This window comes from Hylobates moloch, unplaced genomic scaffold (assembly GCF_009828535.3).
Source record: "Hylobates moloch isolate HMO894 unplaced genomic scaffold, HMol_V3 SCAFFOLD_6, whole genome shotgun sequence".
Lineage (NCBI taxonomy): Eukaryota > Metazoa > Chordata > Mammalia > Primates > Hylobatidae > Hylobates > Hylobates moloch.
In genome coordinates this window covers 16,242,334-16,257,658 of record NW_026652281.1, presented here as the reverse complement: position 1 = coordinate 16,257,658, position 15,325 = coordinate 16,242,334, and the positions used below count along the sequence as shown (strand labels likewise).

Genomic DNA, 15,325 nt, shown 5'->3' with positions numbered 1-15,325 from the left:
GTAATAATAATAATAGTTTAAATTTATTGGACATTTACCATGGTTCAAGCACTGTGCTAAGCTATATATATATGATCTCATTTAATCTCTCAACTCCCAATTAATATACCCATTTTATAGAGCAGTAAGCTGAAGTTCAGAGAGGATCGTTACTTGCCCAAGGCCCGCCAGTAAACTGAAGTCCGTTCTGATGCTAAAAGACTACAACAAGAGAAGTGTAAAAAGCAAGGCTTGGTAATCCCAGCACTTTGGGAGGCCAAAGTGGGCAGATTGCTTGAGGCCAGGAGTTTGAGACCAACCTGGCCAACATAGTGAAACCCCGTCTCTACAAAAAATACAAAAATTAGCCAGATGTGGTGATGCTCACCTGTAATCTCAGCTACTCAGGAGGCTGAGAGGCAGGAGAATCGCTTGAACCTGGGAGGTGGAGGTTGAAGTGAGCTGAGATCACACCACTGCACTCCAGCCTGGGCCACAGAGCGAGACTCCATCTAAAAAAAACAAATAAACAGAGAAGTGTAAAAAGCAGACGTGGCCTCAAGGAAGGGACTACATGGCCCTACCCTTCAATAGGCAGTCCTGAGGATCACAGATCAGTGTGGTAAATGACATCCATTCTCTGACTGTCAGTCAATGAAAGGCTATGTTAGCCAACAGGCTTTGTATAACGAGACAGGAAAGGGGGTGTTATATATTTAAAAGGCTTCTGTGTAGAATGGGCTACAAACATTTTAAAGTGTCAGAATAAGTGTCATATATGTAGATGCCCTATTGCCTCCAATCCCCAGACTTCTAAGCATAGTCAAGGTGAACTGAGAGTTGCATGCATAAGTTTTCCCCATGCATCATAGCCAAAGATACTTCCTTACTACCTCTTTATCTCATGGTTATTTGCATTATTTTGGTTACAGGAGCTAAATCCCCTAAAGCAGCAGAAAGCTTTCATTCTGGACCTGTTCAGGACTCGGAATATTGCCATAATGACCATTATGTCTTTGCTGCTATGGTAAGTAATAAGTGACCTGGAAATGTAGACATCCAGCACATCAGTATGCAACTGATTTTCTTTAACTCAGAGGAACATTATGGCAACGCCTGGGTTTTCCTGAGGAAAAATTAAGATTATAAAATTCTAAATTATTTTGAAATGCCTCTATTCAGTTCATGGGACTAGATATTGAAAAATGTCACTGGGCGCAGTGGCTCACACCTGTAATCCCAGCACTTTGGGAGGCCAAGGTGGGCAGATCACCTGAGGTCAGGAGTTCGAGACAAATCTAGCCAACATGGTGAAATCCCATCTCTACTAAAAATACAAAAATTACCTGGGCATGGTGGCATATACCTGTAATCCCAGCTACTTGGGAGGCTGAGGCAGGAGAATCACTTGAACCCAGGAGGTGGAGGTTCCAGTGAGCCTAGATCGCACTACTGCACTCCAGTCTGGGCAGCAGAGCAAGACTCCATCTAAAAAAAGAAAAGTCACAGGGTACAGTATTTAAGTCTGCAGTACTGAGACCCAAAGGGAAAGCATTCCCTTCCCCCTCCTAAAGTTATGGGATTGAAATCATTGATGTCCCTGGGTAACAGTTCCCTCCCCACCAAAAATTATGAGATTAAGACTAATGATGTCTGTGGTGCCTGAGGCAGAAATGCTAATTCAACTCCTGCTTCCTGAAGCTGACCTGGCAATTGAACACTGAGGCTAGAATAACCTAGATCCCCATTACCTGGATTGGAGCCTTGATCACCTTTCTACACATGCCAATAGCAAACTAACAAGTGGCTTTCAGGCACAGAAATACTAAATTGGCTTTATAGATTAGATTTAATAATTTATCTGCCAAGAAAAAAGGAAAAGGAAAAAAGAAAATTCCTACTCTATGATGGCAGCACACACACACACACACGATGATCGTCAGAACTGGTAGATTTAGGCTGCAGCTAATCTAAGTTTATTTTTAAGGGCCATCCTACTTGGCAATTAGAAGAGAACAATGACAGAGCTTATGCCTCTGAATTAAGCAAGTGTGTCCTAGGTACATGGCCTTCTTAGTTCTTACATTTCAGCATATATCCCTGGTACAAATGTTCTTGGGCAGTGGTGCTACTAAGCTAATAAAAAATTAGTCACTAGTTCTATCTAAGCTGCTCCTATTACTAAATGGGAAAATCACTAAGATCCCTTGAGCATAATTATTTGTTTTGTTTATGAATTAGTCCTTGTATTATCTAATTTGGGTCTAGTATGTGTAAAAAGATCACCAGTGTTCCTGAAATCATTTTTCAGATATCCTCTGCTCCTCAGTCATGTTAATAATAAGCAAATTTCTACACAGGGGTGTTGCATAGTGCAGTTTTAACAAAAACTCAGGTTGAGTCACTCACAGCTTGCAGCGTCCAATTAACAAGAGCAAGGTCTGAGGTAAGGAAAGTGACTTTTTATTCCAAACCTAGCTTAGGGAGAAAGGTATCGGCTTCCTGCCTGAAGGGTACTGCTCCTCTTTTTGAAGCGGAAAGCAGGCACTTCTAAAAGGCAGGGGAGGACGCGAGCAGGTGAGGGATCAGAGGGCTAGCTTGCTGCCTTATCTACTGGGCAGTTCAGTTGGCACCTTCATGGGCAGAAACAGGTGGTATAGGTGGCCAAAAACTCTAGCAGGCATACTTTGGGTTGGAAATTGACTGATATCGCTTGAGGAAATCTGGGGGGTGAGAGTTCCACTCTGGAGCTTCTAAGCACATAGTTAGATAAATTTGCCCTGCAGGGAGTGTCCAGTGAAGAGGAGGTTAAAAGGCTATCACTGCACTTCCAAAGAGCTAAGTAGAAAGTGCAGTAAAGGAGGAAAGAGAAAAGAAGAGAGAGAGAAAATAAACTCTCTCTTAGAAAAATGGGAGTACTCAGTTACATAGTTATTTTTTCCACAGAGAAGCTTATTTTTTTATTTTATTTTTGTTTTTATTTTTTTTGAGATGGAGTTTCAGTCTGTCATTCAGGCTGGAGTGCAATGGTGCGATGTCAGCTCACTGCAACCTTTGCCTCCTGGGTTCAAGCAATTCTCCTGTCTCAGCGTCCCAAGTAGCTGGGATTATAGGCACATGCCACCACCATGCCTGGCTAATTTTTGTCTTTTAAGTAGAGATGGGGTTTCACCATGTTGGCCAGGGTGGTCTCAAACTCCTGACCTCAGGTGATTCACCTGCCTTGGTCTCCCAAAGTGCTGGGATTTCAGGCATGAGCCACCACTCATGACATAATATACATGTGTGGTATATATATACTATACACCTATAATGACAGAATATACAGGCTGCAGTCTGGATACTTCGAAGCATTAGGGGACATTCACTCTTTTCCCTAAAGAGAATCAGAATTTATTCTAAGTGAATCCCACAGTATGACCCTTGTATCTCTTTTTTGTTAACGAATGAAATCTGGATTTTATGTTCACTGATGTGATTAATATTTTTTCTTCAAATAATAGCTCTAAGAGATTGAGGAGGTACAAACTATTCAGGAAATAGGAAAACTTGAAATCAACTAGCTGAGAAAAGTTATTGTTGAATATTGGTATATCTAGACTAGCACTGTCCAATAGAACTTTCTGCAGTGACGGAAATGTTTCATATCTATGTTGTTCAGTATAGTAGCCACTAGGCTACACATGGCTATTGAGCACTTGAAGTGTGGCTAGTGTAACTAAGGAACTGAATTTGTAATTTAATTTAATTTTAATTTATTTAAATTTAAGTAGCCAATGAGGGTAGTGGCTACTTATAGGACAGCAAGATATAGAGAATTTCTTGACCGTCATAAAATTTTAGAGCGATTCACACCATCCCTTTGACATTTTTACCTTTTTCTTTCAGGATGCTGACCTCAGTGGGTTACTTTGCTCTGTCTCTGGATACTCCTAATTTACATGGAGATGCCTACCTGAACTGTTTCCTCTCTGCCTTGATTGAAATTCCGGCTTACATTACAGCCTGGCTGCTATTGCGAACCCTGCCCAGGCGTTATATCATAGCTGCAGTACTGTTCTGGGGAGGAGGTGTGCTTCTCTTCATTCAACTGGTACCTGCGGGTAAGAAGTTAACCAAGATGAACAGCTTACCAGAAAAGACCCACATATTGACTAGGGTGCTTCTGAGTCACTGCTCCATGTTTATTCAGCCTTTACATCATAAGCCATTCATAAGACAATTAGACAGGTGATTGCTCACTATGTATGTTGTTTCCTGTGTTCAAAACAACTACCCCAAACAGAAGAGACAGCCTCGGAGAAGTAGAAAGCACCAAAGAGGAAGAGTAACTCTCCCAGTCATCCCCTTCACAGAAAGACTCACCTAACATCTCCCTTTAACTCATAGTCATGATTCCTAATTTATGGCTACTCTCAAACCTTTTCCCTGGGTGTATATTCAAGTAGTACAGTGAGTAGGACATGTCGGTTCCAGGATACATTCAGTGGTTTTCTGGTGTGAATCTTTAAGTAGTTAAATAGCACACAAAAGGATATATGCTTCCCTTTTCCCCTTGTGTCTGACGTTCTCATAATATTAAAATGTCAATAAATTATTGATAGTAATAGAAATACATGTTTCTTAATAATAAGAAACAGGATAGAAAGGATTGGTCCTCCTCTTTGAAGATAAAACTTAACTATATTAACATGCTAATAGCTTACCTATGAAACTGTTGTAACAAACAAAAGACAAGTGGACAAAGGTCACTGAATGCATTAATGACCTAGAATAACAGTAGAACAAAGTACAAAGCCACCCCTCACGTGAGTTCCATCCTTGTCCATGCCCAAATATTAGGACATTTGAAGAGAAAATGCTATTTTGGAAATATATTTATGTTAATAAAAGTACTCCCACTGAAGCAAAAAGGACAATAAAAACAACTGATATAAGAAAGCATCACTTCTAAAAGCACCCTTGTTTATACCGGGTCTCTTTTCCAGATTATTACTTCTTATCCATTGGTCTGGTCATGCTGGGAAAATTTGGGATCACCTCTGCTTTCTCCATGCTGTATGTCTTCACTGCTGAGCTCTACCCAACCCTGGTCAGGAACATGGCTGTGGGGGTCACATCCATGGCCTCCAGAGTGGGTAGCATCATTGCCCCCTACTTTGTTTACCTCGGTGAGCTGCATCTTGTGCATTTGTTCTTCCTTTAAATTAGTTTTCAATATAAAAGTAAGATTTTCATTGTGAAAACATCAAATAGCATAGAATGTACTGGAAAAAAGTACAAGTTCACCTCTCCTCTCCCAGGAGGAGCTCTAGAAAGCCAACCACAAACTGGTGAGTAGCGCTACAGACATTTTGTTTTGCACATCATGTACACATGTATGTATATAATTTTTTAAACATACAAGCAGGCCAGGCGTGGTGGCTCATGCATGTAATCCCAGCACTTTGAGAGGCCAAGGTGGGTGGATCACCTGAGGTCAGGAGTTCAAGACCAGCCTGGCCAGCATGGTGAAACCCCGTCTCTACTAAAAATACAAAAATTAGCCAGGTGTGGTGGCAGGTGCCTGTAATCCCAGCTACTCTGGAGGCTGAGGCAGGAGAATTGCTTGAACCCAGGAGGCAGAGGCTGCAGTGAGCCAAGATTGCACCATTGCACTCCAACCTGGGCAACAAGAGCAAAACTCTGTCTCAAAAATAAATAAAAATAATAAGAAATAAAAAGAATAAACACACAAATAACATTACATATGTTGAAACTTTTTAAACTTAACATTGTATCAGAATATCCTTCCAAATAGTTACATATTACTCCTTTACCTTCTTTTTAAATAGGTACCTCCTTTTAAAAATGTATATAAGTACATTTTAAAATAAGTATACATAAGTATAATCTACAGATAGATTCATAGAAGTAAAATTCCTGGAGCAAAGAGTGCCGTTAAAAAATTACATATATATGTGTGTGTACATGGTGTTGTGCAAAACAAAATGTCTGTAGGGCTACTCACCAAACAGTTCATGTTGGTTTTCTAGGGCTCCTCCTGGGAGAGGAGAGGTGAACTTTTACTTTTTTCCAGTACATTCTATGCTATTTGAAGTTTTCACAATGAAAATCTTACTTTTATACTGAAACACATAATTCATTTAACCAGGCTTCAATGAATGGAGGACATGTAGGTCATTTCCAGGTTTTTGCTATTACAAATAACATTACAACGAACATTCTCCTATGCTCCTACACCCTTTGTGAATTTACTTATGTATATTTGGATTTACAGGTAGATTCATAGAAGTAAAATTCCTGGAGCAAAGAGTGCTGTTAAAAAATTTCATAGATATTCCCAAATTGAACTCTACATATTGTGCCAATTATAATCTAATTATTAATAGGTAAGAGTGGTTGTTTCAATAATCTCACCAACAATAAAGATTACCTAATTCTTTTTTTTTTTTTTTTTTTTTTTGAGACAGTGTCTCACTCTGGAGTGTAGTGGTGTGATCCTAGATTCCCAGCTCACTGCAGCCTCAATCTCCCAGGCTCAAGAGATCCTCCCACCTCAGACTCCCAACTAGCTGGAACTATAGGCATGCACACCATCAAGCCCAGCTAATTTTTTTTTTTTTTCTGGTAGAGACTGGATTTTGCCAGTTTGCCCAGGCTGGTTTCGAACTCCTGGGCTCAAGTGATCCACCCGCCTCAACCTCCCAAAGTGCTGGGATTACAGGCTTGAGCCACAGCGCCTGGCCGACCTAATTTTTTAATCATTGGTTATCTGTTATGTGAAAAATGGATATCATTGTTACTTTCATTCCTATTTATTAATTATGAATGAGGTTGAGCATGTTTTTGTGTATTTTTTGGCCATTTTATTTATTTTTCAGTGAACTGACTGATCATGTTCTTTGCCCTTTTTTTTTTTTTTTTTTTGGGGGAGGGGGCCTCTCTTTTTCCCCCCCGGGGGGGGGTGCAGTGGCACAATCTCAGCTCACTGCAACCTCCGCCGCCTGGGTTCAAACAACTCTCCTGCCTCAACCTCTTGAGTAGCTGGGACTACAGGCGCATGCCACCATGTCCGGCTAATTTTTTTTTGTTGTTGTATTTTTAGTAGAGATGGGGTTTCATCATATTGGTCAGGCTGGTCTCGAACCCCTGACCTCAGGTGATCCACTTGCCTTGGCCTCCCAAAGTGCTGGGATTACAGACATGAGCCACTGTGCCTGGCCTTCTTTGCCCATTCTTTAATGGTTTATATCGGGTGAAATTCAGCCCCGATATTTCATGTAGGTTCTTTTCTATTTTCCTTAAGTGTCAGCTGGTCTGAGAAATAAACGGACAGAGTACAAAAGAGAGAAATTTTAAAGCTGGGTGTCCGGGGGAGACATCACATATCGGCAGGTTCCGTGATGCCCCCTGAGCCGTAAAACCAGCAAGTTTTATTAGTGATTTCAAAAGGGGAGGGAGTGTACGAATAGGGTGTGGGTCACAGAGATCACGTGCTTCACAAGGTAATAGAATATCACAAGGCAAATGGAGGCAGGGCGAGATCACAGGACCACAGGACCGGGGCAAAATTAAAATTGCTAATGAAGTTTCGGGCACGCATTGTCATTGATAACATCTTATCAGGAAACAGGTTTTGAGAGCAGACAAGCGGTCTGACCAAAATTTATTAGGCGGGAATTTCCTCGTCCTAACAAGCCTGGGAGTGCTACAGGAGACTGGGGCCTATTTCATCCCTACAGCTGCAACCGTAAAAGACAGCTGCCCCCAAAGCGGCCATTTTAGAGGCCTACCCTCAGGGACGAATTCTCTTTCTCAGGGATGTTCCTTGCTGAGAAAAAGAATTCAGTGATATTTCTCCCATTTGCTTTTGAAAGAAGAGAAATATGGCTCTGTTCTGCCTGGCTCACCAGCAGTCAGAGTTTAAGATTATCTCTCTTGTTCCCTGAACATTGCTGTTATCCTATTCTTTTTTCAAGGTGCCCAGATTTCATATTGTTCAAACGCAAAAGCTCTACAAACAATTTGTGCAGTTAATGCAATCATCACAGGGTCCTGAGGCGACATACATCCTCCTCAGCTTACAAAGATGATGGGATTAAGAGATTAAAGTAAAGACAGGCATAGGAAATCACAAGGGTATTGATTGGGGAAGTGATAAGTGTCCATGAAATCTTCACAATTTATGTTCAGAGATTGCAGTAAAGACAGGTGTAAGAAATTATAAAAGTATTAACGTGGGGAACTAATAAATGTCCATGAAATCTTCACAATCCACGTTCTTCTGCCATGGCTTCAGCTGGTCCCTCCGTTCGGGGTCCCTGACTTCCCGCAACAGGTGTATTCATCTTTTTCTTTTTGACTTGTGCAAACTCTTTGCAATGGAAGAAATTAGCCCTTTGCATATATGTTGTAAATATTTTTTCTAGTTTACCATTTGTATTTTCACTTTATGATATCTTTGTAATTAAGACAATTTTAGTTTTTATATACTCAAAGGTGTCAATCTGAAATGACGCTACAGAGGTGTTTCAGTAGCATGTTCAATCTGAGGTAGGATCTGACACCCCATGCCTGGTTCTCATTAAGAACTCTACTGGTGAGAAATGCAGACACACCTCATCAATTGGGCAATTGGTTACCTACTGGTACACATGCACACATACACACATACACACACCTGAAAACATGTATGAATTCTCAGGAAAGGTATAATCCAAATCCTTACAGAGAAAGAGAAACATTTTCCTAACAAACATATTCTGCACAGTTGCCCTGTGCCACACCTGAGACAGCAGATTATACAGAGTGGTGTTATTTTTCCCTTTGTCCTTCCCTGTACTTTCAAACTATGCTCAGACGGTCCAGTGGTCAGACACTAGTACATAAGATAGGGAGTCCAAGAGTCTTCTACTCCACACAGCTACTCCTGTTAGTGACACAGAGGCCTCAGAGAAGCTGCAATAACAATATTTTCCTTATGTTTTGGGTCAAATGAAATCCACGGGTGTGCTGTTCCTCTGTAAGCTCTGTATGTATACAGGGGCAAAGCAAGATGAGGATCTGTTGTTCTCCTGTGTGAGTAAAGCTTCACAAAGAGATTACATATTAACCCAAGACATGTAAGTGCTGCAAAGAGAAGCCAAATCCAGGCACACAGTGCCTTTACAGAATGTGCCTGATACTTATAATTTACTGATTTAATCTGGAGTGAACATAATACTTAGTTGTTTTTTTTTTTTTCTTTTTGAGTCTCATAGCTCTGTGGACCTAACTTTCCACTGCAGCCTACTAGTTTGGGCAAAAGCAGAGGTCATGCCAGACTTATCATGGCCAAAACCTATCCCTGAAACATCCTGGTTAACCTCCTTCTCCTTGATGTCCTCCCATCCCCCATTTCCAATTACCTCCACCTTAAGAGGAGAGCTCTGGTAGGCAAAGAACTCTAACAAAGGAACATCTGTCACACATGACTGAGTAGTAGCTTAGAGGATACCAGTTGACAGGAAAGAATGAAAAGCCTTATGATAATGCAAAAGGATTATAGACATGCACAATGTCATCTGCCAAAAAGAAACTGATATTTTGCTTACTTTTTCTTCTCTGAAAATATTCCGATTTAAATCCATTCTCTTATACTGTTCACCAACTTCACAAAATGATGCTCAAGAGTGCCCAGAGAGTCCTCGTATCTGATTGATGTTCTTATGTCCCGGGCATTATAGGTGCTTACAACAGAATGCTGCCCTACATCGTCATGGGTAGTCTGACTGTCCTGATTGGAATCCTCACCCTTTTTTTCCCTGAAAGTTTGGGAATGACTCTTCCAGAAACCTTAGAGCAGATGCAGAAAGTGAAATGGTAAGTAGAACTTTTAACAAAATGATACCAAAATGCCTTAGGGAGAATAAGCATGGAAGAATAGCTAGGAAGGTTCTGAAAGAGAAGAGTAGTAAGTAGAGACTAGCTCTATCAGATAATAAAGCATATTGTTGGCTGGGCACAGTGGCTCATGCCTGTAATCCCAGAACTTTGGGAGGCTGAGGCAGGTGGATCACCTGAGGTCAGGAGTTTGAGACCAGCCTGGCCAACATAGTGAAACCCCATCTTTACTAAAAATACAAAAAATTAGCCAGGTGTGGTGGCAGTCACATGTAATCCCAGCTACTCAGGAGGCTGAGGCAGGAGAACTGCTTGAACCCAGGAGGCAGAGGTTGCAGTGAACTGAGATCACACCACTGCACTCCAGCCTGGGCAACAAGAGCAAAACTCCGTCTCAAAAATAAATAATAATAATAGGCCAGGTGTGGTGGCACACGCCTGTAATCCCAACACTTTGGGAGACTGAGGCAGGTGGATCACAAGGTCAAGAGATCAAGACCATCCTGGCCAACATGGTGAAACCCTGTCTCTACTAAAAATACAAAAATTAGCTGGGCATGGTGGCACACGCCTGTAGTCCCAGCTACTCAGGAGGCTGAGGTAGGAGAATCACTTGAACCCGGGAGGCGGAGGTTGCAGTGAGCCAAGATCATGCCACTGCACTCCAGACTGGGCAAAAGAGCTAGACTCTGTCTCAAAAATAATAATAATAATAGTAATAAAGCATATTGTTGAGCAATAGTAATTAAAACAATGTGATAATGGTATAGGAATAGAAACCAATGGAATAGGATAGAGTTCAGGATAAAACCCAAGAAAATATAAAAATTCAGTATGTAATAAAAAGTAGCAAAGTCAAGGGGGAATAGTTATTCAGTAAAAGGTATTAGAACATTCAGCTAGACATTTTGAATAAATTAAAAAGTTGGCTCTTTAAAAAATGCATTGGCTGGGCACGGTGGCTCACACCTGTAATCCCAGCATTTAGGGAGATTGAGGCAGGCGGATTGCTTGAGGTCAGGAGTTCGAGAACAGCCTGTCCAACATGGTGAAACCCCACCTCTACTAAAAATACAAAAATTAGCCAGGCATGGTGGCACATCCCTGTAATCCCAGCTACTTGGGAGGCTGAGGCAGGAGAATCGCTTGAACCAGGGTGGTGGATGTTGCAGTGAGCCGAGATCACGCCACTACACTCCAGTCTGGGTGACAGAGCGAGACTCCATCTCCAAAAAAAAACGCATCAAGATAAAATCCAGGCAGTTAAAAAATATAGGCCTAAAAATGTAAAATCATAAATGTACCAGGAGGAAACAAACATTTTTATAACCTTAGAGAAGATCTTACTGAGCATAACATAAAATCAAAGAACCATAAAGGAACAGTTTGATATATCTGATTGTACATTTTTTAAATTATTGGCAAGGCAAAAAGAAACCACCCACAAAGACAAAAGTCAATAAGCCAGGAGAAAATATTTGCTACACAAAACCTAGACATAAGGCTAATATACTTAATATACAAAAAGCTCATAGTAACCAGTGAGAAAAAGACAAACGATTCAGTAGGAAAACCAGCAAAGGACAAGAACAGACAGTTTACAGAACAAGTGACTTCAGTGTCCAATATATACATGAAAAAAGTTATTTGTCCACATTAATAAGGAAATGCAAAAATAAAACAATTCAACATCTTTTTTTGGCTTATGAGATTATGCAAGGGTTTTTCTTCTTGACGCAAACCAATTCTGACACCTATTGAGTGTCCTATAATTCAGTTCAATTTTGACAATACCTAAAGTTAGCATCAGACTCCACAGGTGTAAAGACTCAGTCCCACAATACTGCCTTGCTTCACTCGCCACTCACAAATGTCAGGTCCCCAGGTTACCCACATTTCTCTCTGACTTTACTACCAAGTCTGGGGTTCCAACAAATCCCCTCCTCGGGTTTATTTGCTAGAATGACTCACAGCACTCAGAACACTGGCCACTAGCGGTTTATTACAAAAGATACAAATGAACAGCCAGATGAAGAGGTACATATGGAGAGGTCTGGAAAGGTCCTGAGTGCAGAGGTTCTGCCCCTATGGATTTAAGGTGCACTGCCCTCCTGGCAGGTGGATGTGGTCACCAACTCGGAAGCTCTCCAAACCCCATCATTTAGAGGTTTTCATGGAGGTTTAGTCATGTTAGCATGATGGATTATTAAGTCTATCCCCAGCCTCTCTCCTCTCCCCAGAGGTTCCAGGTTTCTAATCGAGGCTTGGTCTTCTGGTGACCAGCCCCCACCCTGAAGCTATCTAAGGGCCTTGCCAAGGGTTGCCTCATTAGAACAAAAGAAGCTTTTATCACCCCCTATCACTCCAGAAATTATAAGAGATTTAGGATCTCCGTGTCAGCAGCCAAGGACAAAGACCGGTATCTTTTTATGACACCACAGCAAACATTTAATTAAAAGATTAGTGGTATTTAGGAGAAGTTTAGAGTTTCGAGTACTACTGCCTGGCTTTAAATCCCAAATCTACTGCAAAAATTTGGGCATATCACTTAATATTCACTAAGCCTCAGTATTCCCATCTGCTATATGGGATATTTCATATGGCTATTTTGAGGTTATAAAAGATAAACTGTTCTCAGTGCCTGGCCTTGATAAAGGTTAACTCTGCATGTGAATTAATTCTGATCCCTGACAGAACATTTACAGCAAAAAGTGCCCATTTTTGATAAGTTGTTTTCTTCTAATGATAGAACTACTTCAGCATCAACTTTAATTGCCAAGAATTTCATGCCTCCCTCTCTATCCTTTGCTTGGGAAAACTGTGAAAGAGTTTAAATTCTGGCTTCTATGCTTAATTAAGAAAGTGGCCTCAGATGTTTAAAAGCATAAAACATTAGATCTACACTATGAGGTTCTCATTAGAGTTCGAATAGTTACTTGTTCATTGATTGGAGAAATATTTTTCAATGTCAGTTTGGAGCATTTTGCGGAGGAAAGTCTTGAATATTTAATTTTCCTTAGCATCTATTTTATTTTCAGGTTCAGATCTGGGAAAAAAACAAGAGACTCAATGGAGACAGAAGAAAATCCCAAGGTTCTAATAACTGCATTCTGAAAAAATATCTACCCCATTTGGTGAAGTGAAAAACAGATAAATAAGACCCTGTGGAGAAATCCGTTGTTCCCACTGAAATGGACTGACTGTAACGATTGACGCTAAAATGAACCTTGCTATCAAGAAATGCTCGTCATACAGTAAACTCTGGATGATTCTTCCAGATAATGTCCTTGCTTTACAAACCAACCACTTATAGAGAGTCTCCTTACTCATTAATTCAATGAAATGGATTGGTAAGATGTCTTGAAAACATGTTAGTCAAGGACTGGTAAAATACGTATAAAGATTAACACTCATTTCCAATCATACAAATACTATCCAAATAAAAATAACATCATTGTATTAACGCAAATATTAGGTGACAACAATGTGTGTGTGTGTGTACATGTGGAAGTGAACCAGCACATTCAAAATTATAGTAGTTTCTGAAGTGAACCAAATGATTATATGCAGTATTCCTATCCAGAAAACCTTCCACACTCCTTTGAGAGGGAGTGATCGCTGTTAGAGGAAAAAACAAACCATTTTTTACCCTCTACTGTCACACTCGACCCACAGTACTCTGTGACCAGATGTGGTGGGGGGCTTCTCACACACCAAACAATTCTCCAGCAGATACCAACAGGGTGTTCTCTAATAGAATTAAGCTCTGACCCTATCTGCGGGGAGATAGTGTCAGATCCCACAGGTTGTGTGCTGTCCCTCTTCAGATGCCATTTGAACGTCCAAGCCACATGCACCTCTGACCTACCAGCTACAAACCAGGGTTTCCACAGCCCCCTTCTTGGGTTCAATTAATTTGCTAGAAAGGCTCACCAAATTCAGCTAAACCTTTACATTTAACAATTTATTATAAAGGATACAGATGAACAGACAGATGAAGCAGCATGTAGGGCTAGGCCTGGAAAGATTCCAAGTGCAAGAGCTTCTGTCCCAGTGAAGCTGGGATGCAGTGCCCTCCCAACTTGTGGACGCATTTACTGGAAGCTCCTCAAATCTTCTTGTCCAAGAGTTTTTAGAGAGCTTGATCTCCAGCACCTTCCCCGCCCAGAGGTCAGTGGGTAGAGCTGAAAGTTCCAACCCTCTAATCCTCAAATGACCTGGTCTTTCTGGGGTCTAGCCCCATCATAAGAATATCTAGGGCCCCACATTAAGTAACCTCATTAGCATAAACTCAGGAGTTATCAAATCAAAGGGGCTCATTATGACTAATGAGATACTCCTACCACTCAGGAAGTTCTAGAGGTTTGGGGAACTCTATGACAAGAGCTGAGACAAAGACCAGGTATCCATATTTCATATTAAACCACAATGGTAGATATTAATTATATTTTAGCCTGTCTCATCTGGCCAATCTGCCTGCAAGAAGTCAGCAAGGCAGCTCCTAGTTACAGTTTCAGCAGCTACACCTCACAGCCCTTACACCATTAAATGGTCCCCATTTGTTGTGCTTTTGTTGAGCACGTGACTAAACCTCCTGTTTCCTAAAAATGGCTTAAGATCTATTTTGCTGGTAAATACAAAATCAGAAAAACTGCACAAACCAGTTAGATTGTTAAAGGTGATTTATGTTGTGCCCCATAGCCAAGAGAGGTGTGCACCAAGGAGGATATCATCAAATCTGACAATCTGGAAAGCCTTTGAAACTGTTCTTTTCCTAAGCACAGTATTCAGCTGTGTCCTCTTGAACCCATATCTATCAGGTCAACAGCTTTAGCCCATTCCGCATGAATATTGGCTGTGGGTTTGTCATAAATAGCTCTTATTATTTTGAGATACGTTCTATCAATACCTAGTTTATTGAGAGTTTTTAGCATGAAGGGCTTTTGAATTTTGTTGAAGGCCTTTTCTGCGTCTATTGAGATAATCAAGTGGTTTTTGTCATTGGTTCTGTTTCTGTGATGGATTATGTTTATTGATTTGCATATGTTGAAATAGCTTTGCATCCCAGGGATGAAGCCCACTTGATCATGGTGGATAAGCTTTTTGATGTGCTGCTGGATTCGGTTTGCCAGTATTTTATTGAGGATTTTTGCATCAATGTTCATCAGGGATATTGGTCTAAAATTCTCTTTTTTTTGTTGTTGTGTCTTTGCCAGGCTTTGTTATCAGGATGATGCTGGCCTCATAAAATGAGTTAGGGAGGATTCCCTCTTTTCTATTGCTAGGAATAGTTTCAGAAGGAATGGTACCAGCTCCTCTTTGTACCTCTGGTAGAATTCAGCTGTGAATCTTTCTGGTCCTGGACTTTTTTTGGGATATTAATTATTGCCTCAATTTCAGAGCCTGTTATTGGTCAAATCAGAGATTCAGCTTCTTCTTGGTTTAGTCTTGGGAGGGTGTA

The 15,325-nt window shown here is 40.8% G+C and overlaps 1 protein-coding gene across 3 annotated transcripts in view; it reads left to right on the top strand.

Annotated features, from left to right (window-relative positions):
• SLC22A4 (solute carrier family 22 member 4) overlaps nt 1-13,577 on the top strand; it is a 50,291-nt gene extending 36,714 nt beyond the window's left edge. For 2 of the 3 annotated variants that reach the window (XM_058440520.1, XM_032156481.2), the window contains 5 exons: nt 912-1,006; nt 3,868-4,082; nt 4,968-5,150; nt 9,708-9,843; nt 12,903-13,577. In XM_058440520.1, the coding sequence (XP_058296503.1) occupies nt 912-1,006; nt 3,868-4,082; nt 4,968-5,150; nt 9,708-9,843; nt 12,903-12,978 (705 nt within the window). In that variant the 3' untranslated portion in view covers nt 12,979-13,577. The remainder of the gene's footprint in view (nt 1-911; nt 1,007-3,867; nt 4,083-4,967; nt 5,151-9,707; nt 9,844-12,902) is intronic. The other variant, XM_032156482.2, reaches the window with a different exon arrangement.
• The last annotated feature ends 1,748 nt before the right edge of the window (nt 13,578-15,325 follow it).